At 36.6% G+C, this 25852-nt stretch overlaps 1 protein-coding gene across 2 annotated transcripts in view; it reads right to left on the bottom strand.

Annotated features, from left to right (window-relative positions):
* The window catches only part of NBEAL1 (neurobeachin like 1), a 159797-nt gene that overhangs the window by 115772 nt on the left and 18173 nt on the right, over positions 1-25852 (bottom strand). For both annotated transcript variants that reach the window (XM_070770452.1, XM_070770458.1), the window contains exons 2-6: positions 23259-23350; positions 18123-18284; positions 9017-9098; positions 8328-8455; positions 1713-1795 (exon numbers count right to left, since the gene is read on the bottom strand). In XM_070770452.1, coding sequence (XP_070626553.1) covers positions 1713-1795; positions 8328-8455; positions 9017-9098; positions 18123-18284; positions 23259-23350 — 547 coding nt within the window. The remainder of the gene's footprint in view (positions 1-1712; positions 1796-8327; positions 8456-9016; positions 9099-18122; positions 18285-23258; positions 23351-25852) is intronic.

Here is a 25852-nt window from a genome sequence, read left to right as displayed (position 1 = left end):
GAATAATTGTAATTTATCTCCAATGGATGAGGGAAAATTCTTTTTACAGAATATAACAACTTATGGAAGTATAAGAATGGAATCTGAAGATAATATTGCAACCCTGAATGAAATAACTGCAAGTATCATCAATGAGTGCAAAAATATTAAATGAAAAAGTATTGAAAAATAAGATATTCACTCTATGCAGGGTAAGAAAAACTCTTCTTCCTTCTCTATTAGAAAATTCACCAAGAATTCAATCACTGGAAATATGACAAATGTAGATAGTCAATGCGTGACAAACGTGTTACCAGGCAACACTGTTCATGGTAAAAATGCCCCTTGATCTGGACTAGAAAGATTATGATGACTATAAATAACCTGATGGGGACTTATAACCCTGGGCTTCCCTGATTTCAGTGTAAATTATAATTTAGGCATTTCCTTTCCTAGGATTTAGAAGTTACATTCACGGGTATAATGGTATAAATGTCTTCTATGGGATACTGCACTTCAAAGCCAGGGTGGCTCACACACCCATCAGTTTGGTTTCATATCCTGACTTGGAAAATCCAAGAAAAGCCCTTGTAATGTTGTGAGATCTCCTTCTGAAAAGAAATGCCTACACTGTTTCCCTGGAATGCTGGCTTTCCCGGTGTGGACACATGAGCTTGCTTATCTAGCTAAAACCAGTATCACTACTGGTGGTCAAGCAAAGTATTGCATTCATCTTCACCAAGCAATCAAAGAACTAATTGATAAGCAGACCTTTGGTCCGGTGCAAAATGTCCAAAAGATATTTGGTCCATGCCAAAAGCTCCTTGATATTTGGTCCTACCCAAAACTATTCAGCACGAACCAAATATGCTCATTTTGGATAGGACTAAATTTCAAGGACCTTTTGGCATAGCCAAATGTCTTATGGACATTTTGCTGTTGTTTAGTCACTAAGTCATGTCTGACTCTTTCCAACTGCATAGAACCAAATGTCTTTATATACATTTTGTGTTATCTGCTCAGTTGCGCCTGAGTCTGCAACCCCATGCACTGAAGCCCACCAGACTCCTGCAACCATGGGATTTTCCAGGAAGAATACTGGAGTGGGTTGCCGTTTCCTTCTCCAGGGGATCTCCCCAACCCAGGGATCGAACCTGGGTCTCTTGCATTGTAGGCAGACTCTTTACTGTCTGTGCCATGAGGGAAGACATTTTGGGCAGGATCAATTGCCCTACAAGGGACTATTTCTGTCTTATTTCTTAGAGGGGGAAAAGGTGAATAAAAATGTGGTAAAATGGCAAAATGTTAAAATCTGACAAATTTGAGTGGGAAACACAGGAGGTTGCTATTACATTCTGCAAAATGTTCTATATTCTTGAAATACAGCATAATCATTTTTTTAAAGAAAGAAAACTAGAGTCCATATAGATCATACAAATAGGAACCAATTCTCTCAAGATTATTTTCAGTAAAAGTTCTGAAGTTCCAAAATATACTATTGTCTTTAAAATATTCAGCTCTTCTCAAAAGAAAAACACTCAGAGAACAGAAAATTAAATAAAACCAAGAGGAATAATGACAGCAAAATAACAATCAACTTCTCTAGTAACAGGTTCTTAGAATCTTTATCTTATAAATACACAAGCTGAAACAAGGTCAGAATCAGAATAAGAATAAGGAATGATCAGAGTAACATCAGAATCAAAGCAAGAGAAATTAGAGCTGTTACTTACGATAAAAGAAAGGGACGAACTCCACTGTGAGAGAAGCTGGTTTATATTTCTGTCTGCTCTTTTCCACAGTACTAAAGATTCGTCTACCATTAAAAAGAAGTTAATGGCATATTACAACATGGGCAAATGGAGAAGGCACAATTGCAAAAACAATGATAAACAATACTTTGCTTTTCATTTGTATATTAAAAATACACCACCAGAATTGGAATAAGCTTGAAAGAGAAGTCTAGCCAATAATTTAAATGCTCACCAACTGAAAGGATTTTTTCTTTTGAATTGTGCAAAAAAATTTACAACAGTTACTGGTGAAACATAGCAGCCACATTAAAAGTCTTACAACAACTGGAAATAGAAAAAGGAACTAGCCTTTTAAAATTTCCAATCTGTAGAAGAATTTAGTCGATCAGATCAGATCAGATCAGTCGCTCAGTCGTGTCCGACTCTTTGCGACCCCATGAATCGCAGCACACCAGGCCTCCCTGTCCATCACCAACTCCCGGAGTTCACTGAGACTCACGTCCATCGAGTCAGTGATGCCATCCAGCCCTCTAATCCTCTGTCGTCCCCTTCTCCTCCTGCCCCCAATCCCTCCCAGCATCAGAGTCTTTTCCAATAAGTCAACTCTTCGCATGAGGTGGCCAAAGTACTGGAGTTTCAGCTTTAGCATCATTCCTTCCAAAGAAATCCCAGGGCTGATCTTCTTCAGAATGGACTGGTTGGATCTCCTTGCAGTCCAAGGGACTCTCAAGAGTCTTCTCCAACACCACAGTTCAAAACCATCAATTCTTCGGCGCTCAGCCTTCTTCACAGTCCAACTCTCACATTCATACATGACCACGGGAAAAACCATAGCCTTGACTAGATGAACCTTTGTTGGCAAAGTAATGTCTCTGCTTTTGAATATGCTATCTAGGTTGGTCATAACTTTCCTTCCAAGGAGTAAGCGTCTTTTAATTTCATGGCTGCAGTCACCATCTGCAGTGATTTTGGAGCCCAGAAAAATAAAGTCTGACCCTGTTTCCACTGTTTCCCCATCTATTTCCCATGAAGTGGTGGGACTGGATGCCATGATCTTCATTTTCTGAATGTTGAGCTTTAAGCCAACTTTTTCACTCTCCACTTTCACTTTCATCAAGAGGCTTTTGAGTTCCTCTTCACTTTCTGCCATAAGGGTGGTGTCATCCGCATATCTGAGGTTATTGATATTTCTCCCAGCAATCTTGATTCCAGTTTGTGTTTCTTCCAGTCCAGCGTTTCTCATGATGTGCTCTGCATATAAGTTAAATAAACAGGGTGACAATATACAGCCTTGATGTACTCCTTTTCCTATTTGGAACCAGTCTGTTGTTCCATGTCCAGTTCTAACTGTTGCTTCCTGACCTGCATACAAATTTCTCAAAAGGCAGACCAGGTGGTCTGGTATTTCCATCTCTTTCAGAATTTTCCACAGTTTATTGTGATCCACACAGTCAAAGGCTTTGGCATAGTCAATAAAGCAGAAATAGATGTTTTCCTGGAACTCTCTTGCTTTTTCCATGATCCAGCGGATGTTGGTAATATGATCTCTGGTTCCTCTGCCTTTTCTAAAACCAGCTTGAACATCTGGAAGTTCACGGTTCACATATTGCTGAAGCCTGGCGTGGAGAATTTTGAGCATTACTTTACTAGCGTGTGAGATGAATACAATTGTGCGGTAGTTTGAGCATTACCTGGCATTGCCTTTCTTTGGGATTGGAATGAAAACTGACCTTTCCAGTTGACACCTAAGGCAGTAGTTTATACAGCACGACTAAAATCAAGCTATTTTGTGGCACTTTCTGAAATTTTATTTGGACACACAGACTCCATACTACCGGCTTCCTTCACAATGAAGGATACTGATCTAGAGGGCTGGAATCACAATTCCAGTAGTTTCGATGGCTGAAATATTTCTACTGACTTTGGTAAGACCAACACAAACAGCATGTGCTTTTACCAAGAACATTTTAATTCAACACAAAATAAGTGTATCTTAGATGCGCATGGTGGATATGGGGTTTAGGGAACAAAGGTTACTGTTATGATGATACATCAGCAACTGGTGGCTTGTTGAAAAATTAGAAAAATATATATACATACTTTTTTTCTCATTCCCTGAACATGCTTTTAACACTGTTAGAGCCAACAAAATAGAAAATATTTGGAGGACAACTACAAAGAAATCCCATATATTTAAATATGAATTACTGATAAAGCACTACATTAAGCTGCCTTCTTCTTAACAATCTGAACAATACTCCATTATGTTATTGAAATTATTTTCCTTGTAACTGTAAAGTAAGAAAAGCCAACTGACCATAGAATAAGACAAACAGGATAGGACTCAGTACTAATCGAATAAAAAGTTCTAAGATTCAGCTCTAATATCGAGATTCACTAGAAATCATATCAGACACCATTTGTTACTGCACTGTTTTCCAAATCTATGCCTATTTCCATTTTCCAGAGGGCTTAGGAATTATCATACTTCTGTATTTACAAACATAACATCTTGGAACATCACTGGATCTTCCTGTTTAATTAAGACCTTACCAGGGTTTTCAGTGCATGTCTTTAAACAATACAAATATTACTAGTTTCAAATAAAAAACTGAGTCAAACTATAAAAAAAATAAAAAATCAGTCATGTTGTAGAAAAATTAATTTTAAAAGGATGAAATCTGATTTAGCTTCAGTTAGGCTTTTCCACAATATTATTTACATTTTGCACATTATTAATTATGATATTAACTAATAGAATATATATCCTATCCAAAGATCCTGTACTGCAAACAATAAAGATTCTCATTTGATTAACACAATAAAAATATACTCTTGTGATCTGTGATTAATGACTCATTCTAAAGGCCCTGTATTAGATGTGACATACAAACATAAATAATTTCCATTATACTTGTGGTAAAATTTAATAAGCTTAATTAAAAGAGGAGAAAACAATTATATCATAACAGGTATCAGAGCATAAGTAATTTACACTGCATGCTTTCAACAGGTTGAAACAGAACAGCTAATAATGTATCATTTTTAAAACATAGTATATTTGGTTGCTCCATTATTAACTGGTATCTGGCCAAGCATTTAGCACCTAGCTGATGCCAATACACAGCAACAGGTTGCTGAGAGGGATGCAAAATGTTTGTTTGCATCTCAGTTTTCTAAAGTTTATGTCCCCTGGTCAATTTTTCTATGCTTTTTTTGTGTTCCCATCATACCTAGAACATAAGTTTTTTATTCTCAATTTTTAATTTTATCCGGAATTTTATCTCAATTTTATCCGGAAATAAATTTAAACTCTGGCAAAAGCTGCCAGAATAAAAATAGTATAAAGAACTTCAAGAAGCGCTTACTCAGGGTCATTGTTTAAAATCTTATCCTAAATGCTTTATAATTTGCTTACTCTTCCCCCAAAATATATATGCACATATATTTATATATGTGTGTGTTTATGCTGCTGCTGCTAAGTCGCTTCAGTCGTGTCCGACTCTGTGTGACCCCACAGACGGCAGCCCACCAGGCTCCCCTGCCCCTGGGATTTTCCAGGCAAGAACACTGGAGTGGGTTGCCATTTCCTTCTCCAATGGGTGAAAGTGAAAAGTGAAAGTGAAGTCGCTCAGTCACGTCCGACTCTTAGCGACCCCATGGACCACAGCCTATCAGACTCCTCGATCCATGGGATTTTCCAGGCAAGAGTACTGGAGTGGGGTGCCATTGCCTTCTCCGATGTGTATTTATATATGTACACATATTGAGACCTATAATTTTTCAGAACATTTAAGGGAAATTATGAATATTATGCCCTTTTACCTCTAAATACTTGATAGTGAATAATTCCTAGGAATAGGGATACTGTCATATATAATATTACAGTACTGTTATAAATCTCAATACACTTAGCATTAACTTTATACATTTATTGAAACTACTATTATAATCCAATATGTCAACTGACCTAACAGTGTTCTAAAGCATTCCCACCTTCTCGTCCCTAAGTACAGTTTCCTATCCAGGGTCAGGCATTGCATTTGGCAGTCACACCTCTTTTACCTTCTTTAATCTGAAACATTTCCACAGCTTTTCTCTATGATACTTTTAAAGAATGCTGTCTCCTAACTCTTCCTTTTATTCACTAAAATGTTGTCCCTTTGGAGTTTGCTTGATGTTTCCATACAATTAAGATTCAGATTATGCATTCTTAGCTGGAATATTATACATGCAACGATGGGTCCTTCTTAGAGTATCACAGTTGTAGGCACAGGGTGTCCATCTGATTCTGAATGATGACGTTAATTTTGATTATCCAGTCACTGTACTATCCAGTACTGTACAAAATAATTACTAATTTATCCTTTGCAACAAGAAAGTAATTCTATAGAGAAACATTTTAAAATTATGCAAAACCCATGTTCCTTACCAAACTTTCACCACCGTAGATTTGGATTCCTAACTTTCCTATAATGTGTCCAAAATGTTGATTCTTTTCAAACATCAGCATCCCCTGTACATTCCTAATTGTCATTTGACCTTCTAATGGAAGCAAGAGCCCTCTCTACTCCCTTATTTTTCTCTCTCTCCCAATCTTTATCAATCAATCACTGGTACAGACTTATGAATTCCTTTCTTCCTCCATGGTTTATGACTAAAGACAACTTATTTCAACATATAAAGGAAAGCAAATGTATAAGTGGATAGGATCATTATATTTAATGGCAGTGATAAGTCATTCAGTCATTTCTGACTCTGCAACCCCATAAACTATAGCCTGCCAGGCTCCTCTGTCTATGGAATTTTCCAGGCAAGAATACTGGAGTGGGTTGCCACGTCCTCCTCCAGGGGATCTCCCTGACCCAGGGGATCGAACCAGTGTCTCTTGCATCTCCTGAATTGGCAAGTGGATTCTTTACCACTGAGTTACCTGGGAAGCCAGTTATATTTAATAGCTGGAATATTTGTTCCTATTATTTCTATTAGACTCTTCTTGCTTTAGCTAAAAGATGTGTTATTTCAATAAAATATTACCATATAGAACATACAAAGTACTACCACATAGTCTATATACATGTTCTCTCAGTTATTAACTCTTTTTTTTGTTTTTTTTCAGTTATTAATTCTTAACCACTATTCAACAGTGGCTATTCAAAGTGAGGGTATCATACCCTGGAAATCCTGAAAATCCTATTTAAAAAAAATCAAAACATTCTAGTAACGAAATGTTGTAGGAAGTAGGAATTGCTTATAAATAAGACAAATTACACTGAATATAAAACATCTTCAGATTGAAAGTACAGCAGACAGGAAGATTGAAAAAAGAGATCTGACTGTAGGTGACAATATACCTATTCTTTTCCCAAAGGTAAGAAAGTCATCTGAGTTTTTTATACTCTTTGAGCTGTGTACTGGTAATTATGCCTTTGTTGCTAAGCTACCAATCCATCATTCCACATTTCATCTGCTTTGTGATGCAGGATAGGCATGCTACAAACTATATTTCTTTTTCTCCAGGTACCTCAGTCTTGGTTTCATCAACACTTTGTACTAAATGGAGACTGGAAGACTGAATGGTTGAAAGGGGAATGATTCTTTATTGCTTTTCTTTTTTTCACCAGCCAACAGTTCTTAACTATGGCATTCACAGTTGGTTTCTGTCTTCAGCTTATTTTCAGCAATCCCAGAACCAGCTCTTCATGGCTGCTCAGTGATATCAGCACTGGCTTAGGGCTCTTTCCTCAGAAATCTCATACCCAGGAACTGCAGGACCCCTTCTCTGAAACTTCTAGTTCCTGATAACTCCAAACTCTTCCCTTTGTTCCCACAGCCCCAGGGAAGTAGCTGCTTCCTAAAGCCACTATTTCTATATTACACTAGTGTCCCCCCTTTTGCTCTTTGAATCCTCTAATACCTGGCTTCCCTGGAGGCTCAGAGGGTAAAGCGTCTGCCTACAATGCAGGAGACCTGGGTTCGATCCCTGGGCCAGGAAAATCCCCTGGAGAAGGAAATGGCAACCCACTCCAGTGCTCTTCCCTGGAAAATCCCATGGACTGAGAAGCCTGGCAGGCTCCAGTCCATGGGGTTGCAAAGAGTTGGACACGACTGAGCGACTTCACTAATACCTACTTAAAACTTTCCTTTTGCTATATTCTCTCTTTTAAAGCACTGGTTTCTGTTTTCCTAACTAGACCTTGGCTGACACAAGGTCCACAATTTAAAATAAACATTAATACATAAAACATTATTAAAATTCATTTACAAATTATGAAATATGCTTTTATAAAAAGAGAAATTTCCTTGAAAAATATGTATACTCTACTTGATGTTACTGTGCTCTGAGATTTTTTACCATCAGATTATTAGCATTCAATTGCATCACAAAATAAAAGATCAGAGTAAATTAATTATCCAGAAGTGGCATTTACCACTAATTCATTACCTCTAATGTACTTCTCTATTTCAGAGATAGAGATGGAGCCTCAAACACAACTTACCAGTTGCTTTCACAGAGAACGAGACCTGCTTTGAAGAATTACATTCACTAGGACATTAAGTGTGCAAATGAACACTATGATTTATAAAACATACCCTGAAATTCGTTGCCTCCAATTCCGATATGGATCATATAAACTTTCGCAAAATGCCAATGCATGGATCACAAATTCTTCAATAGATGTCTGATCTGCCAATTCCTTCTCTTTTTTTTTGCTTTTTAACTGAGAATTTAAATATAAAATTATATGCACTTAAAAATATTAAGCCATATGACATACTGTGCAATATCATTAAGAGATAACTGTGTTTCAGTCATCTAATAATAACAGATAATTTTTATTCAAATAAGTCTAAGTTCCACTTGAATCTGCAGAAGGTCAGTTAATCATATGGACTACATATAACCACTCAAATTTTAAATATTTCCTAGGAAAGGTTTCAAATTGTCAGCCAAACATTTTTCCAAAAATGAAGATGCTTTCAGTAAGAGGGCTATTTGATGAATAAATAATAAAAACATAAAATGACAAACTGTGCCATTTTAAAAAGCCACTTACAAAATGTTTCAATTTTTAAATTAAAATAACAAAATGTATTAATAACTGTTTTTCTACTTTTAGATAATATGCATAAGATGCCTGCAATAATGTACCCAATGATAATTTAATGATCTTCTCAATTAATACCTCCTCTGAAAACATTTAACTTTACTAAATTTTAAAAAGTAAAAACTAATTACTCTCAGTAAAGCAACAAAAAGAAATATATTAATTCACACCTACTTGCTGAATATAGAGTGTTGTCATAGTGATAACATGGTTGATATATGAGCAGGTCCCAATTTCTTCTACATTAGATAGATTTCTGTGAGAGAAAAAAAAAGAATAGCCAGATATTTATTGCATATGAATGGTGAGAAAAATGCACGCTCATATTCAGACTGATTTTCAGAACACTTGTTGGCAAATGAAGTACAAATAATATTCATTAAAACTTAAAATCAATTTGATTATATAATTGCTTTCCCACTGAGAATGCAAAACACACCTCAAGCACTATTTAACTACTATAAACAGAGAATAAGAAATACATGTTAATTAGCATTTGTTTATTGTGAAAAATTGGAAAATATCACAAAGTAGAAAGAGTAAAAGTCATTAATGTTCTTACAACTCAAACATTAGCAAATAGATACATTGTGCATTATTTCTTTCCAGATTAGTTGCTATTTTCTTCTGTAGATTCTTAGCTTGGTTTTTTTACATATCATTGCCTTTACAAGACATTTTGTGTAGTTTTACAGTTATCATCTTGCTTTCTGAAATTGGGTTCCCCTTTGGGACTCATCCCTGGTGGCTCAGATGGTAAAGCGTCTGCCTACATTGCGGGAGGCCTGGGTTCAATCCCTGGGTCAGGAAGATCTCCTGGAGAAGGAAATGGCAACCCACTCCAGTATTCTTGCCTGAAAAATCCCATCAATGGAGGAGCCCTGGTAGGCTACAGTCCATGGGGTCGCAAAGAGTCGGACACGACTGAGCGACTTCACTTTCTTTCACTTTCTTTAGACTCATAATATATCTCTTCAATTGTATTAAAAAGCCTGAGAGAAGGGTGGATATCTATACATACTCCAAGAGAGCAGAGTATATGCCTTGTGTAAAAGCAATGGATTAACAAGGGCATGGCATTCAGTTAAAATCTGACCCTCATTTTTATTCCATTTTTAACAAGATCAAGGTATAGCACATAAAGGGCTTCCCTGGTGGCTCAGCTGGTAAAGAATCTACCTGCAATGCAGGAGACCCAGGTTCAATCCCTGAGTCGGGAAGAGCCGCCGGACAAGGGAATGGCTACCCACTCCAGTATTCTTGCCTGGACAATTCCATGGACAGAGGAGCCTGGTGGGCTACAGCCCAGAGGGTCACAACTGAGCAACTAAAACTTGCACTTTTTTTCCCCATGACACATAAAATGCTAAAGTGTACTCTACCTAACCTTGGCAGTGTTTTTCTTTACATATTAAAAAAAAATTCTATTAAGACAAAAAACTCTATTAAGTTCTGAGACATTGTGACCTTGAAAAATACTCTGTATCTTAAAATTCAGTAGATGCTAAAAGAATAGGAAAAATTAACTGAATTAATAGACTTCTTAAGAAGTCAGAATGGCAGGACATCTTTGCGAAAGCAGAGAGTAAAGGCAGAGGTAACATTCAAAGCCCCTGTGGAGGATTCTGGGAAGACAGCCAAGTAGGAAGCACAAGGAATCTGTCTCCCCACCTAGAAACAGATACACTGTCAAAATCAGTTTGATGTAAGTATTTTGGAAACCTTGAGCCTCTAATGAAGGCTGGCAACTTCCAGATGAAGATTTGGATGGTAAATTGCAATTAATGTCCTACATTATGGACATTAATTTAAATTTCAGCTATTAGCACAGCAGCAGCTACCAATCCCCATCCCAGACATGTGGTAAACAGCTGTGCATATGTTCCAGAAGCAGCTTGGAAGCAAGCTTACAGGAACCATTATGGGCAAAAAGGACCCTGTCCTCCAAATATTGGAGATCTGTGCTCTGATCACCGACTGCTGCGTCTGATTATAAAGGTGCACAGAAACAGACAGGCAGCCACTGCTATTGCACCTACCCCGACAGTTATTACTCTTCCCTCTATGGGCAACATAATTTCCACGGGACTTAATGGGTCATTTCCCTTCCCACCTTCATCTTTTTAATTTTTTTCCCCTTTTGGGAGACAGATATTAAAGACCAGGATATTCAAAAATGATGGCATAAATGGGGAAAATTAGAGAGTGACCACATATGCTGAGGGAAAATCATAATAGATTTGAGCAGACCTCAGGTTTACAACTCAGGTTGATTCTCAGCACAAAGACAATCTGTAATAAAAAAAATATTATAAAAGCAATAAACAAAAGTAACAACAAAAAGCAGTAAACCACTGGAAGGAAGGTAAATCTGATTTTCAGCATTACATTATTAGATTCAATGTCCTGCATTCAATTAACAAGAAAATCAGAAGGTATACAAAGAACTAGAGAACTATGGCCCAGTCAAGAGAAAAAAAGAAATCAACAGAAATTTCGTGAAAAAGACTTATTGGACAAAAACTTCAAATTAACTGTCTTCAAGACACTCGAAGTATTCAAGGTAGGCGTGGAGAAAATCAAGAAGTTAATATGTAAACAAAATGGGAATATCAATAAAGAGATTTAAAAAACTAAAAAGAAGCCAAAAGAAATTTTGGTGCCGAAAAGTACAACGATTACAATGAAAAATATACTAGAGGAATCCAAGGACAGATTTGAAGAGGCAGAAGAAAGACTCAGGGAACCTGAAGATAGCACACTGGAAACTAACAAGTCTAAATAACAGAAATAAAAATATTTGCATAAAAAGAAGAGAAAGAAAAGGGGGAACAGAGAATACTTGAAGAAATAGTGGGTGAAAACATTCCCAATTTGATGAAAGACATGAAAATAAACAGCCAAGAAGCTTAATAAACTCCAAATAAGGTGAACTCACAGACACCCACACTGAGACACACAAAGTTATCATCAAATTCTCAAAAGACATAGAGAGAATCTTTAAAGCAGGAAGAGAGGAGTAATTCATCACATATAAGATATCCTCAACACAATTATCAGCAGATTTCTAATAACAAACTTAGGTCAGAAGACAGTGAGAGAATATATTCAAAATGCTAAAAGAAAAAACTATCAACCAACAATCCAATATCTGACAAACTGCTTCAAAAGTAAGGGAGAAACAAAGACATTTCTAGAAAATAAAAGGTAATGGAGTCTGTGCCAACTAGGTCGACCATGCAAAAAATGCTCAACAGTGTCCTGCAAGGTGAAAATTAAGGATACTACACAGCAACTCAAAGTTGTATGAAAAAATAAAGATATTAATGAAGGTAAATATGTGGGCAATTATAAAAGAGAATATTATTGTAACAATGATTTGTAATTGCATTCTTTGTTTTTATATATTTTAAGAGGTCATATTTAAAGAAAAAAAATACTGTTCATGTAAAACCTAGAATTACTGTAACTTTGGTTTGTAACTCCAAATTTTATTTTTATATAATTTACAAGACTAACACATTTAAAATAATTACTAGCTTATGCTTTGGGGAAAACAACGTATAAATGTAATTTTGTGATACCAAAACCAAAAGGAGTAGGGAGAGAGCCATAAAAGAGCAGAGTTTCTGTATGTTATTGACATTAGAGTGGTATAAATTCAAATTAGAGTGTGATAACTTTAGAAAGTTAAATGTAATACCAATGGTGATCAAAAAGAAAATATCTATTGAATATGCCATGAGAAATATCAATAAACTCAGATATGCAGATGACACCACCCTTATGGCAGAAAGTAAAGAACTAGAGAGCCTCTTGATGAAAGTTAAAAAGGAGAGTAAAAAAGTTGGCTTAAAGCTCAACATTCAGAAAACTAAGATAGTGGCATCTGGTCCCATCACTTCCTGGCAAATAGATGGGGAAACAGTGGAAACAGTGGCTGACTTTATTTTTTGGGCTCTAAAATCACTGCAGATGGTAATTGCAGCCATGAGATTAAAAGACACTTATTCCTTGGAAGGAAAGTTATGACCAACCTAGACAGCATATTAAAAAGCAGAGACATTACTTTGTCAACAAAGGTCTGTCTAGTCAAGGTTATGGCTTTTCCAGCAGTCATGTATGGATGTGAAAGTTAAGACTATAAAGAAAACTGAGCGCTGAAGAATTGATGCTTTTGAACTGTGGTGTTGGAGAAGACTCTTGAGAGTCCCTTGGACTGCAAGGAGATCCAATCAGTCCATCCTAAAGGAAATCAGTCCTAGTTCTTCATTGGAAAGACTGATGTTGAAGCTGAAACGCCAATATTTTGGCCACCTGATGGGAAGAGCTGACTCATTTGAAAAGACCCTAATGTTGGGAAAGATTGAAGGCATAAGAAGGGGACGACAGAGGATGAGATGGTTGGATGGCATCACCAACTTAATGGACATGAGTTTGGGTAAACTGCAGGAGTCAGTGATGGATAGGGAGGCCTGGTCTGCTATGGTTCATGGAGTTGTAAAGAGTCAGACACGACTGAGCAACTGAACTGAATATACAATAGAATATGACAAAGGAATTTAAACATTTGATACAAAATGTCAAGGAAGACAGTAATTAAGAAATAAGGCACAAAATCTTGTTTGAAGGCATAAAGTAAACAAATAGCACAATAACAGCAATGTTACTTTCAATGTAAATGGATTAAAGTTTCCAATCAAAGACAAAGATTGGCAGAATTGACACAAACACATGATCCTACTATATATTACCTACTTGAGGTCCAAGAAAACAAACAGGTTGAAAGTGAAAGCAGAGAAAAAGATACTCCATGCAAAGAATAACTCAAAGAGAGCAGAGGTTGACCTATGAATATCAGATACAACATGCTTTAAATCAAAAAAAGGTTACAAGAGACAAGGACATTATATACTTTAAAAAGCATAATATAATAAAGGTATATATAACATTATATATGTAACAAGGGGCTTCCCTGCTGGCTCAGTGAGTAAAGAATCCTCCTGCAATGCAGGAAACACAGGGGACATGATTTGATCCCTGAGTCGGGAAGATTTCCTGGAAAAGGAAATGGCAACCTGCTTCAGTATTCTTGCCTGGAAAACGTCATGGACAGAGAAGCCTGGTGGGCTACAGTTCAGAGAGTCACAAAGAGTCAGACACCACGTAGCATGCAGGCACAGGCAATATAACAAAGGTATAATACTAGCAAGAAGATACAACAATGATAAATATTTACATATCTAATGACAGGCCATCAAAATATATGAAGCAAATACTGACAGAACTGAAAAGAGAAATGTATTTCTTCCATAATAGCTGGAGAATTCAATATCTCCTCCACAATAATGAATAAAACCAACTAGACAAAAGATAAGTAAAGAAACAGAGGATTTAATTAACACAGTAAACCACAGATCTAACAAACATACACAGATCACTCTAGCTAATAACAATAGAACATTCTTCACAAGTGCACTTGGAACATTTTACAGGATAGACACTATGTTAGGTTACAAATTAAGTCTCAACAGATTTAAAATGGCAGATATCATACAAAGCATCTTCTCTAACCACAACAGGATGAAGCTAAAATCAAAATGAAAACTGAAAAATTCTCAAAACTGTGGAAATTAACCAAAAGACTTTTAAACAATCAATGGATCGAAGAAGACACCAAGAGGGAAATTAGAAAATACTTGAGATAAATGAAAAATACGACTTATGAAAGCCTATGAGAGGTAGTGAAAGTGGTGAAAGGGAAAATGTTATAGGTATTAAGTGCTTACACTAAAGAAAAGAAACCAACTACTCAATTGCCTAACTTAAGGAATCAAGAAGAGAGAACAAACTAAACCCAAAGCTAGCAGAAAGAGGAAACAATAAAGATCGGAGCAGAGACCAAAAAATTCTTAAAAACAGAGAAAATTAATGAAACAAAAATTAGTTCTTTAAAGATATTAACAAATCTTTAGCAAGACAGACAAAGGGAAAAAAAAAAGACAGATTATGAAAAGAAAGTGTGGACATTACTCCTGATTCGGTTCAATTCAGTTAAGTCGCTCAGTAGTGTCTGACTCTTTGCGACCCCATGGATTGCAGCATGCCACGCATTTCTGTCCATCATCAACTCCCAGAGTTTACTCAAACTCATATCCATTGAATCTGTGATGCCATCCAACCATCCCATCTTCTGTCGTCCCCTTCTCTTATTGCCTTCAATCTTTCCCAGCATCAGGGTCTTTTCAAATGAGCCAGCTCTTCGCATCAGGTGGCCAAATTATTGCAGTTTCAGCTTCAACATCAGTCTGTCCAATGAACATTCAGGACTGATTTCCCTTAGGATGGACAGGTTGGATCTCCTTGCTGTCCGAGGGACTCTCAAGAGTTTTCTCCAACACCACAGTTCAAAACCATCAATTCTTCGGCGCTCAGGTTTTTTTATACTCCAATTCTCACATCCATACATGACTACTGGAAAAACCGTAACCTTGACTAGACAGACCTTTGTTGACAAAGTAAGGTGTCTGCTTTTTAATATGCTGTCTAGGTTGGTCATAACTTTTCTTCCAACTGTAGGGATTTTGGAGCCCAAAAAAATAAAGTCTGCCACTGTTTCCACTGTTTCTCCATCTATTTGTCATGAAGTGATGGGACCAGATGCCATGATCTTAGTTTTCTGAATGTTGAGCTTTAAGCCAACTTTTTCACTCTCCTCTTTCACTTTCATCAAGAGGCTTTTTAGTTCCTCTTCACTTTCTGCCATAAGGGTGGTGTCATCTGCATATCTGAGGTTATTGATATTTCTCCTGGCAATCTTGATTCCAGCTTGTGCTTCATCCAGCCCAGCATTTCTCATGATGTATTCTGCATATAAGTTAAATAAGCAGGGTGACAATATACAGCCTTGACATACTCCTTTTCCTATTTGGAACCAGTCTGTTGTTCCAGGTCCAGTTCTAACAGTTGCTTCCTGACCTGCATTCAGATTTCTCAAGAGGCAGGTCAGGTGGTCTGGTATTCCCATCTCTTTAAGAATTTTCCACAGTTTATTGTGATCCACACAGTCAAAGGCTTTGGCATAGTCAATAAAGCAGAAATAGATGTTTTTCTGGAACTCTCTTGCTTTTCTTGGATTTCCATGATATTGAATGGTTTGTCTTGGAAACAAACAGAGATCATTCTGTCGTTTTTGAGACTGCATCCAAGTACTGCATTTCGGACTCTTTTGTTGACCATGATGGCTACTCCATTTCTTCTAAGGGATTCTTGCCCACAGTAGTAGATATAATGGTCATCTGAGTTAAATTCACCCATTCCAGTCCATTTTTGCTCGCTGATTCCTGGAATGTCAACATTCACTCTTGCCATCTCCTGTTTGATCACTTCCAATTTGCCTTGATTCATGGGCCTAACATTCCAGGTTCCTATGTAATATTGTTCTTTACAGCATCGGACCTTGTTTCCATCACCAGTCCCATCCACAACTGGGTACTTTTTTGCTTTGGCTCCATCTCTTCATTTTTTCTGGAGCTATTTCTCCACTGATCTCCAGTAGCATACTGGGCACCTAATGACCTGGGGAGTTCATCTTTCAGTGTCCTATCTTTTTGCCTTTTCATACTGTTCATGGGGTTCTCAAGGCAGGAATACTGAAGTGGTTTGCCATTACCTTCTCCAATTGGGATTCCCTGGTGGCTCAGATGGTAAAGCATCTGCTTCTGCAATGCGGGAGACCTGGGTTTGATCCCTGGTTCAAGAAGATCCCCTGGAGAAGGAAATGGTAACCCACTCCAGTACTCTTGCCTAGAAAATTCCATGGATGGAGGAGTCTGGTGGGCTACAGTCCATGGGGTTGCAAAGAGTTGGACGTGACTGATTAAAGAAATAAAAAGATATACAGTACTGATTATAAAGAAATAAAAATAATTATTACAGTATTATGAAGGACTGTACAACAGATTTAATAACATAGATGAAATGGAGAAATTCCTAGAAACACAAAACCTCCCAAGACTAAACCGTGATGAAATAAATAATCTGAACAGATCTTTGACTAATAAGGATACTGAATCAGCAGTCAAAACTCTCTCAACAAAGCAGCCCTAGACCTGATATTTTCACTGGCAAATTCTACAAAACATTTAAAGAAGAACTGATGCCAATCCTTCTCAACGTCTTTCCAAAAAGTGAAGAAGAAACACTTTATAAATCATTATATGATACCAGTATTACCATGATACCAAATCAGACAAGAGATTCCAAGGAAACTACAGACCAAAATCCTTATAAACATTAATGCAAAGATCTTCAACAAAATTCCAGTAAGGAGAATTCAACAGCATATTAAAAGGATTACATACCATGACTAAGTGGAATTCATTCCTGAAATGAAAGGATGGTTCAACATATGAAACCTGCCTGACCAATGTAATATGCTTCATCAACAGAATAAAGGGAAAAAAATCCACCTGATCATCTCAATTAAAAAGCATTTTAACTGCACAAAAAGCATTTGAGAAAATTCAACAATCTTTCCTGAGAACAACACTCTGCAAATTAGGAATAAAAGGAAACTGTCTCGACTTAATAAAATCTATATATAATTTCACAGCAAATATCAGACTAACGGTAAAAGACTAAAAGTTTTTCCTCTAAGAACAAGAAGACAGATTTTAAGAAGCATATGATGTTCCTAACCCAATGGCTCTCAAATTTTTATATGCAGATTAACATGGAATAGGTGAAAATCAGAATGCATGAGCTCTTTTAGATCCGAATTTCCATACATAAGGCTCAAACTCTGCATTTCTAGTAAGCTTCCCAATTGTTATTTATACACACCAAATTTAAGTACCATAGACCCAATCATCTATAAATCTGGAAATATAAGCTATGGAATAATTATACTTTCTTTGGTTAAATTATAAAATGAAAGACTAGAAAAATACATTTTTCAAATGGCAATGCACAGTATAAAAATGTGTATGTACATGTTTACAGGTGAGGACCATAGAGAAAATACTAGTGCAAGAAATTCTTAAGTAACAACTCTTGTCGTTGTCTTAACTCTAAAGCACTTATTCTTTAATCTTGGCTGAATCTCTCTACGTAGGTATACTAAAAGGCTTTCCAATATAATAACAAACTACAAGTCTACTTCAAAAGCTGCACTCATCCTTAAGAACTCCACATGAACAACAAACATCATTAATAACCAATAAATACATTATTAGTTTGCTATTAATTATTTAAAACAGAAATTATTTGCACCAGATACCTGCAAAGAATAATGAAGAACTTGACAAGCAAAATTGACAAGGCTTGCTGTTCTTCCTCTAACCCATCAGCCATTTTCTGAACACACTGTAGAAGCTGGATCCTCAGAACCTGCAGAATATTATCAGGAAGCAGAGATATTCCAGGAGGCACATCATCCACCCTACAATAGAAAGGGAACAAAATAAGAAGTGTGTTTAAATACAGGATGAAAATCTCTGGCACTTTAAAGGAACTACATTTTCAGTTCAAGTCCTAAAGAAGCTCCTCTAGATCCCATATTCTGTGCCTCCTCTCTGCAAGGTACCACCAAATGATTAGTGGTATTTTAGAAGACTGTTAGAGCAGAGTGATTAGTAACACTTCAGAGGAGGCTTACTGAAAAGAGAAAAAGATGCTATTTAGTATTCTCAACTGTGCTACTTTTAAAGAACATACTTAAAATATATTAGTTCACCTTCTATTACTTAGAAATAAAATATGTGTCTATACCAATTCAAAAAGAAACAGTAACTAGCAAATAAAAAAGAAGTACCCATAACTAGTTTAATCTGTTAACTGCTTCACTAAATAAACAATATTCACCTACCTAAAGGCTCCCTAAGCCATCTGATCAGAAGAGGGAGAGAAGATAACTAGCAAAAGGAAAGGAGAAAGAGATGAATGTAGAACTCCAAGCACAAACATCAACAGAAGACTCTTTTCAAGTGATATATCAATATTTTGTGACAAGCGGTTTCTGTGTAAAACTATTTGATTCTACAGGGCAAAAACCAACACGAGATATAAGTGACTCCTTGCATGTGCCTCTCACATTAAAATCCCCTAGATTCAGTGTCAGAAGCCTGAATGCTAAATTCCACCTTTGTAACATAAAGCATTCATTTAATCTCATCTCTGAAACTGTAATATCTCTATGAAACTGTAATATCAGATATCTGTCCTATTTCACTGGGCTCTGAAACCAAGTAGTCAATGTGCATTTTCCACTTTAAAATAGGTGAAGAACTCTAAAAATGTAATGCATTTTAAATACACATTTCTAAAGCCTAAGAATCTTTTCATAAGTCATTATACTAATTTTCCTATCTCTATTAGGAAAATGCTCAAATCATAAAGAAGCACTGTGAAGAACTTATATGATTAAATGACAATTATACTTTATAATGGTCTCTTTTTCAGATAATGCTTAACATGAAGTATTAGTACTATTTTTACATTGAGTAAAAGGCATTCATTGTAGATAGAAAAATCTGAAGCACCTCAGCAGCAGTCACATAAATACACATGATAAATATTAGCCTCTTCCTGAACCACCCTACAATATAAATTAATAAAGTGTTTTATAAAATAAATACAAATCACAAAGCAGACCACCAAGGTTGCCTAATTCTACAACTGTGTTATAGAATATGCTTCATTTTAGTCTGGGCATCATTTCACTTGCAACTTTGGATTCTTTAATTCTCTCTTATTTACAGATGGCAAAACAAACACTCATTTTTATATTTAACTTTTTCTGAAAAGCTAAAAAAGGTGATTAGAAAAAACAGAGCAACTTCAAAATAACAAATATTTAAATAAAACTGATTTTCAAGACTAAGCAAAACTATTCCTCCTCACTTTTCCAAAAATGTAAGTCAGCAAGAAAGACGACATCAGATTTCCCAATATTTCATTCTAGTTATTTAAAACTAGTTCCTTTTGTCCTTAGTTGTCCCTTTTTCTATTTACATGTTTTTATTTTCCTAGGCAGAAAACAATATCAGCTTCTAAAAGAGTAATCTTTTTTCTTAACTGACGCTCATAAAATTAGAACATGGTTTATAATCCAAGTTGGAATTTTTGGCCTAATATGATAAAGATTTCAGAGTTTAGAAGTATGTTCCCACCTCTAAGACTTCCTTGCCAAAATTCTAAGCTCCTTTTGCTGAAATTTCCCAAACTCCAGAAATCTTTTCCACTCCTCTGTTCGCCTACTCAATGTCTCCTGTAAACAGCTGCCAATTGTTCTAACACAGGAAAAAGTCCAGCTTAAATTTCAAGGCTTTGTAATCTGGTAAAAGCAACTCTTGCTTTGTATTATGAATTCTCTAACATGGAAATTTTATAAAGTCAGTATACTTTAAATGAGGATTATCTGTGAGCTGCTTTAAGATGACAACTAGTTTTATACATCTGACATATACTATTCACTTGAAAAATGGAAAATTTACTACTAGCAAAATCTAAATCCATATTCTGACAAAGATATGAAAAATAATTTTAAATAAACTAAATCGCAAGTAAAAACACTATTGGCATTCTTCATCTTACTTTAAATGTAGTGGCAATATAACTCTATGTACTGTTTTTAGAAATAACCTCTGAAGAAAGGAGACATTTACAACAGATGGATGATAACAAGTGCATCTCACAAAACACCAAGCATTCAAAGGCCAAAATTCTGATTCCATAAAAACTCTTACATTCATGATTTAAAGTGAGCTGTAAGTTTTGATAATAAAAGCACTTCTAAGTATAAATGGTGGTTCATTTCCCTGGTGGCTCAGATGGTAAAGAATCTGCTTGCAATGAAGGAGACCCAGGTTCGATCCCTGGGTTGGGACGATCTCATGGAGAAAGAAATAACAACTCACTCCAGTATTCTTGCCTGGAATATCCCATGGACAGAGGAGCCTGGCAGGCTACAGTCCATGGGGTCTTAAAGGGTTGGACACAACTGAGTAACTGAGCATGCATGCATGCATGTAATATAAACTAAAAGAATACTCTTTTATGAGTAGGAATCAATAATACATAATTTTATTTTGAGTTAAAATTTAATACTGATTTTTCAGCCTTTATAAACTTGTAACAAATAATCTAATGGGGAAGAACTCTGAAATTGCATTTATAAACAATAAAGCACTTGCGCTTTTTGGGCATAACCACATCATTTCTTAAGTTCAATGCTTTGGTCCAAAAACTCAAATGATTTTCTTTCTCTGAATTATTAAATCACCTCTTAATGGGGCTTTTTGCCTTCAATCTCAACCCTTCCCAATCCAACCTCCATAAAAACACCTAAATGACTTTAAAAAAAAAAAAAAAAAAACTTGATCATGATACTCTTACACAAAAAATTCCTTACTAGAGTCTTGTATCTTCCATAACAAAAAATCAAAGTCGATGAGGAGTATATTCACGGCATTTCATGATCTGGCTCCAATTTGATTCTCCAAATTCAACTCACCTGGGCCACACTCTCAGTGCCTACCTCTCTCTACCCCAAACTGCAAACATTTTCCTTCCTGAAGATTTTTAATTTTCCAGATTCTCTTTTTTTCGGGGGAATGTGAGGATTGCACAGCAGGTCATGCAGGATCTTTGTTCCCTGGAAACTAAGGATCACAACTCCACCACCTTCAGTGGAAGCATGGGGCCTTAACCACTGAACCACCAGCCTGCTCACTCACGTCTAACTCTTTGCAACCCCGTGGACTGTAGCCCGACAGGCTCTTCTATCCATGGAATTTTCCAGACAAGAATACTGGAGTCCAGGGGATCTTCCAACCTGGGTATGGAACTCCATCTCCTGCAGCTGCTGCATTGGCAGGCAGCTTATTTACCACTGCGCTACCTGGGAAGCTAGGACCACCAGGAAAGTCTCAATTCTCCAGATAATCTTTTTCATCATCAACCACCAGCCATTTCTCCCCTCCCCTCTCAATACATCTCTACAAACTGACTTCCTTTTGTGGCTAAAAGTATCTCCTCTTTGCTCCAGCTTTTAACCACAGCCAACCTAACCTCTCCTGCCTAACAAGGATTAGGTCCACAAGATGACTTGAGACACAATACAAAGTTTATCAAGGAAGTGGGCCTGGGAACTGCGAGACTATGGAAATGGTGGCAGGCAGAAGAATGGGAGAAAATATTTGTACTTTCACTTATACATTTCTCCAAGATTTTAGTTTTTCCCCTATGTTATGATTTTCAAATCCAGTTTTTAAAAATCTGAAAACTTGACCTACTTCAAGGTGTTTTCCAGGGCCCTACTATAGGCCAGGAAAAATAAGTTTCAACTACAATGCCTGTCATATAGCAGAGAAATTTTAGGCAAATGAATGGAGTGACACACAGTGGACCCTTAGATAGTTTCAAAAAAGGGGCTGGGCATATCTGAATGACTCACCCCCCAACTTTCTGAGAGGGGAGAGGAAGTACAGACTAAGGTCGATCGAACAGTCAATGATGTAATAAGACCCAACAAAACTCTGGAAAACCAAAGCTCAAAAAGCTTCCTTCTTTGAACACACTGATGCTCAGGGAGAGCAACACAGCCTGACTTCACAGGGAGACAGCAAAAAGCCCTGCATCCAGGCCCTCCCAGACCCTAGCCCTGTTCCTATGTGTATCCTTCATAATAATACAGTAATCCTAAATACAGGACTTTCAGTGAGATTTCTAAGTCACTGTAGCAAACTTACTGAACGTGAGGGAGTCATGACAACCTCCAAATGTGTAGCCCGCTGGTCAGAAGTGTCAAGGTCTCCCTGCTACTGCTGCTAAGTCACTTCAGTCGCGTCCGACTCTGTGCAACCCCATAGACGGCCGCCCAACAGGCTCCCCTGTCCCTGGGATTCTCCAGGCAAGAACACTGGAGTGGCTTGCCATTTCCTTCTCTAATGCATGAAAGTGAAAAGTGGAAGTGAAGTCACTCAGTCGTGTCCGACTCTGTACTACCCCATGGACTGCAGCCCACCAGGCTCCTCCATCCAGGGGATTTTCCAGACAAGAGTACAGGAGTGGGGTGCCATCGCCTTCTCCGCAGACTTGCTAATAATGACTGAAGTGAGGACAGTCTCTCAGAGGAATTTGCCCTTAACTCGTGGCATATAGCACTAATTCTGGGTAATATCAGAACTGAAACGAACTGCAGGACACTCGGTTGCCAGTGCCTTAACAAAGCAAAGAAGAGGCAGCAAGAAAGATGACTGTGATCAATCAGAAATGTCTGCTAGGAAAGCAGGGTTATGCAGGAGGGGCATGTGTGTCATATAATTGCCATCCTTTTAATATGTCATCAATGAGGTTTTTATGACAAGAATTAACAAATTCACCCAAGGGTAGGAAACCAAGTGTTTCTACATACCTGGTAGGCAGCTTTTCAAAGTCAACATCTAAGAATTGTTCATAGCTAGAAACAAAACTGTCCAACCACAGCTTCAGGTAATCTGGATCTTTCTGAAATAAGAAAATCATCGTAAGATTAAGTATGTCAGGAGTCTTTTTTAAAAAAGGTTTTAACTCCTATTGAGCAAATATAAACTGATAATCTAAAGAAGTAATAATATGAAATCTCTAAATGATACTCAGGAAGACATAGGAGCTGTTTTAAAATGTGTATTTAAGTATAATGATCCCATGTGACTCACACAAAGAGCTACGGTCTTAACAATACTGTTAGATTCTACACAAGTTGCCCTCTCCATCACACTGTACTGTACTGGCTTCCTGACTGTTACTGGGACAAGCCAGACATGTTCCCATCTGAGGTCTTTGCAATGGCTGTTTTCTCTATCTAGAACACTCTTCTCCCAGATAGCTGAATGGCTAACCCCTGCATCTTCTTCAAGTCATTCTTTAAATGGCTTATTCTCAATGAAGCCAAATTTTACTACCCTTTCTTAAAATCAGAAGCCTTCTGACCATGTTTTCCTAAAATTACAAGCCTTACAAGTCAACATTTACCTTATACGCTATTCTGTTGACCCACTTCATGGTGCTTTCTCACCTTCCCCCATACTCTAGAATTTATTTATTACCTGTCAGTGCCCCTAGACTGTGGACTTCACAATCATAGGGCCTATCTAAAGGCTCACCACAAGTGACTATTCTGTTTACCAACGGATACCAAGTGCCTGAAACAGTTCCTGGCACTCAACAAATACTTGCCCAATGAATTAATGAAAAATATAAAAAACATAAATAAAATAAAATTGGAGATGGGTCATTAACCTAAACATAAAAACTAAAAGATCTTCTAAAAGAAAATATAGGAGAATACCTTTGCAACTTTGGGGCACATAAAGATCTTTCAGCTTGAACACAAAAATCACAAACCAAAAAAAGAAAAAAATAATAATTGTTCTTATTCAAAATTTAAAACTTTTATTTATTAGAACACACCATTAAGAAAAGGAGAAGGCAAGCCATATATCAGATGAAAATATTCTCAGTACATACATGTGACAAAAGACTGGTACCAAGAATATAAAAAGAACTCCGATGAATCAATATAAAAAGGACAACTCAATTTAAATACGGGCAAAAGGTTCAGATGTTTCACAAAAGAGAATACACAAATGGCCAAGTAGCATGCAAAAACATTTACAATATCACTAGTTATCCAGGGAAATGCAAATTAAAATGAAATGGAATACCATCACACACCCACTAAAAAGGTTAAAATTTAAAAGACTGTTGAAATCAAGTATTGGTAAAAATGTGGAATAACTGGAACTCACATTTCTGGTGGGAGTATAAAATGGTACAATCACTTGGAAAACAGTTTAGCAGTTTCTTTTAAACATAAATTTACCACATGGCCCAGTCATTCCTCTCAAGAGAAAAGCAGAAACAAAAACAAAAAACACTTGTACCAAAATGTTCATAGAAGATTTATTTTTAATAACCCTAAGCTGGAAATAAACCAAAATTCCATCAACAGGTTAATTAATAAATTGTGGTATAGTCACACAATGGAATGCTAGCTTACAATAACAATGAATAAACCACTGATATGACAACAGTTAGAAATTTCAAAAACATGCTGAGCAACATGCCAGGCATTAAAGCATACTGAAATTGTGATTTCAATTATAAAAGTTCTAGAGCAGCCTATGGTGACAGAAATTAGATCACTGACTGTCTTGCAGAGGACTGACTACAAAAGGGCATGGAGGAAATCTTCCCAGGTAATAGAAATTTTCTATTTGTTTTATTAGGCAGCAGTTACACAAATGTTTGCTGCACCAAAACTCATCAAATTTGACACTTAAAATCTGTGCATTTTGTGGTAAGTTATATCTCAAAGATGATTTGGAAAAAACCATGATTTCTCATAAATTCTTTTAAATATAAACTGCATCATTAAAAATGGTGCTCAAAATGTTTCCTTCATGTTCTTAACACTTTTTTACTCCAGTCAATTTAAACATGACCCTCAGGAGTTTTATTTATCATTTGTTAGGCACTGCTCTTGGATAACAAGAACTCAAGTAATTTATTTCCCTAAAATAAAAGCATTACACACAAATGAGAATTCCTAAAAGAATGTTCCCAGAATATGCAGACAGCTGACCTTTTGTGTATTTATTTTTTCTATTAATACACTGTTCCAAAATCAGATCATAAATTGTTATAATCCACATCATCACTGAGAAGATGGAAATATTTCAGAAAAAGAACTACCTCTTGTGAGAAATCTTCTCAAGGATTTCATTAATTGTTTTTTTTCATTTCCAATCAGCACATCATCCATTCATTCAAACATTCAGGATAAGACTCCAGAAATACAAGTAGCTGGAGTCTGCCTCTATTAAGAAGTTCTTTCTTAACAGAGCAGTTTTAATAAATCGTGTAAAAGTTCAACACAGAACAGCTCATAATGCCATAAAGAATTAATGTATTTCTCCTTATAGATTATTTAGAAACTCTACAGTATCTAGTTCAAAGTCTGAAAGT

Source organism: Bos indicus, chromosome 2, assembly GCF_029378745.1.
Source record: "Bos indicus isolate NIAB-ARS_2022 breed Sahiwal x Tharparkar chromosome 2, NIAB-ARS_B.indTharparkar_mat_pri_1.0, whole genome shotgun sequence".
In the NCBI taxonomy this organism is placed as follows: Eukaryota; Metazoa; Chordata; class Mammalia; order Artiodactyla; family Bovidae; genus Bos; species Bos indicus.
This window is presented reverse-complemented; position numbering and strand designations above follow the sequence as displayed.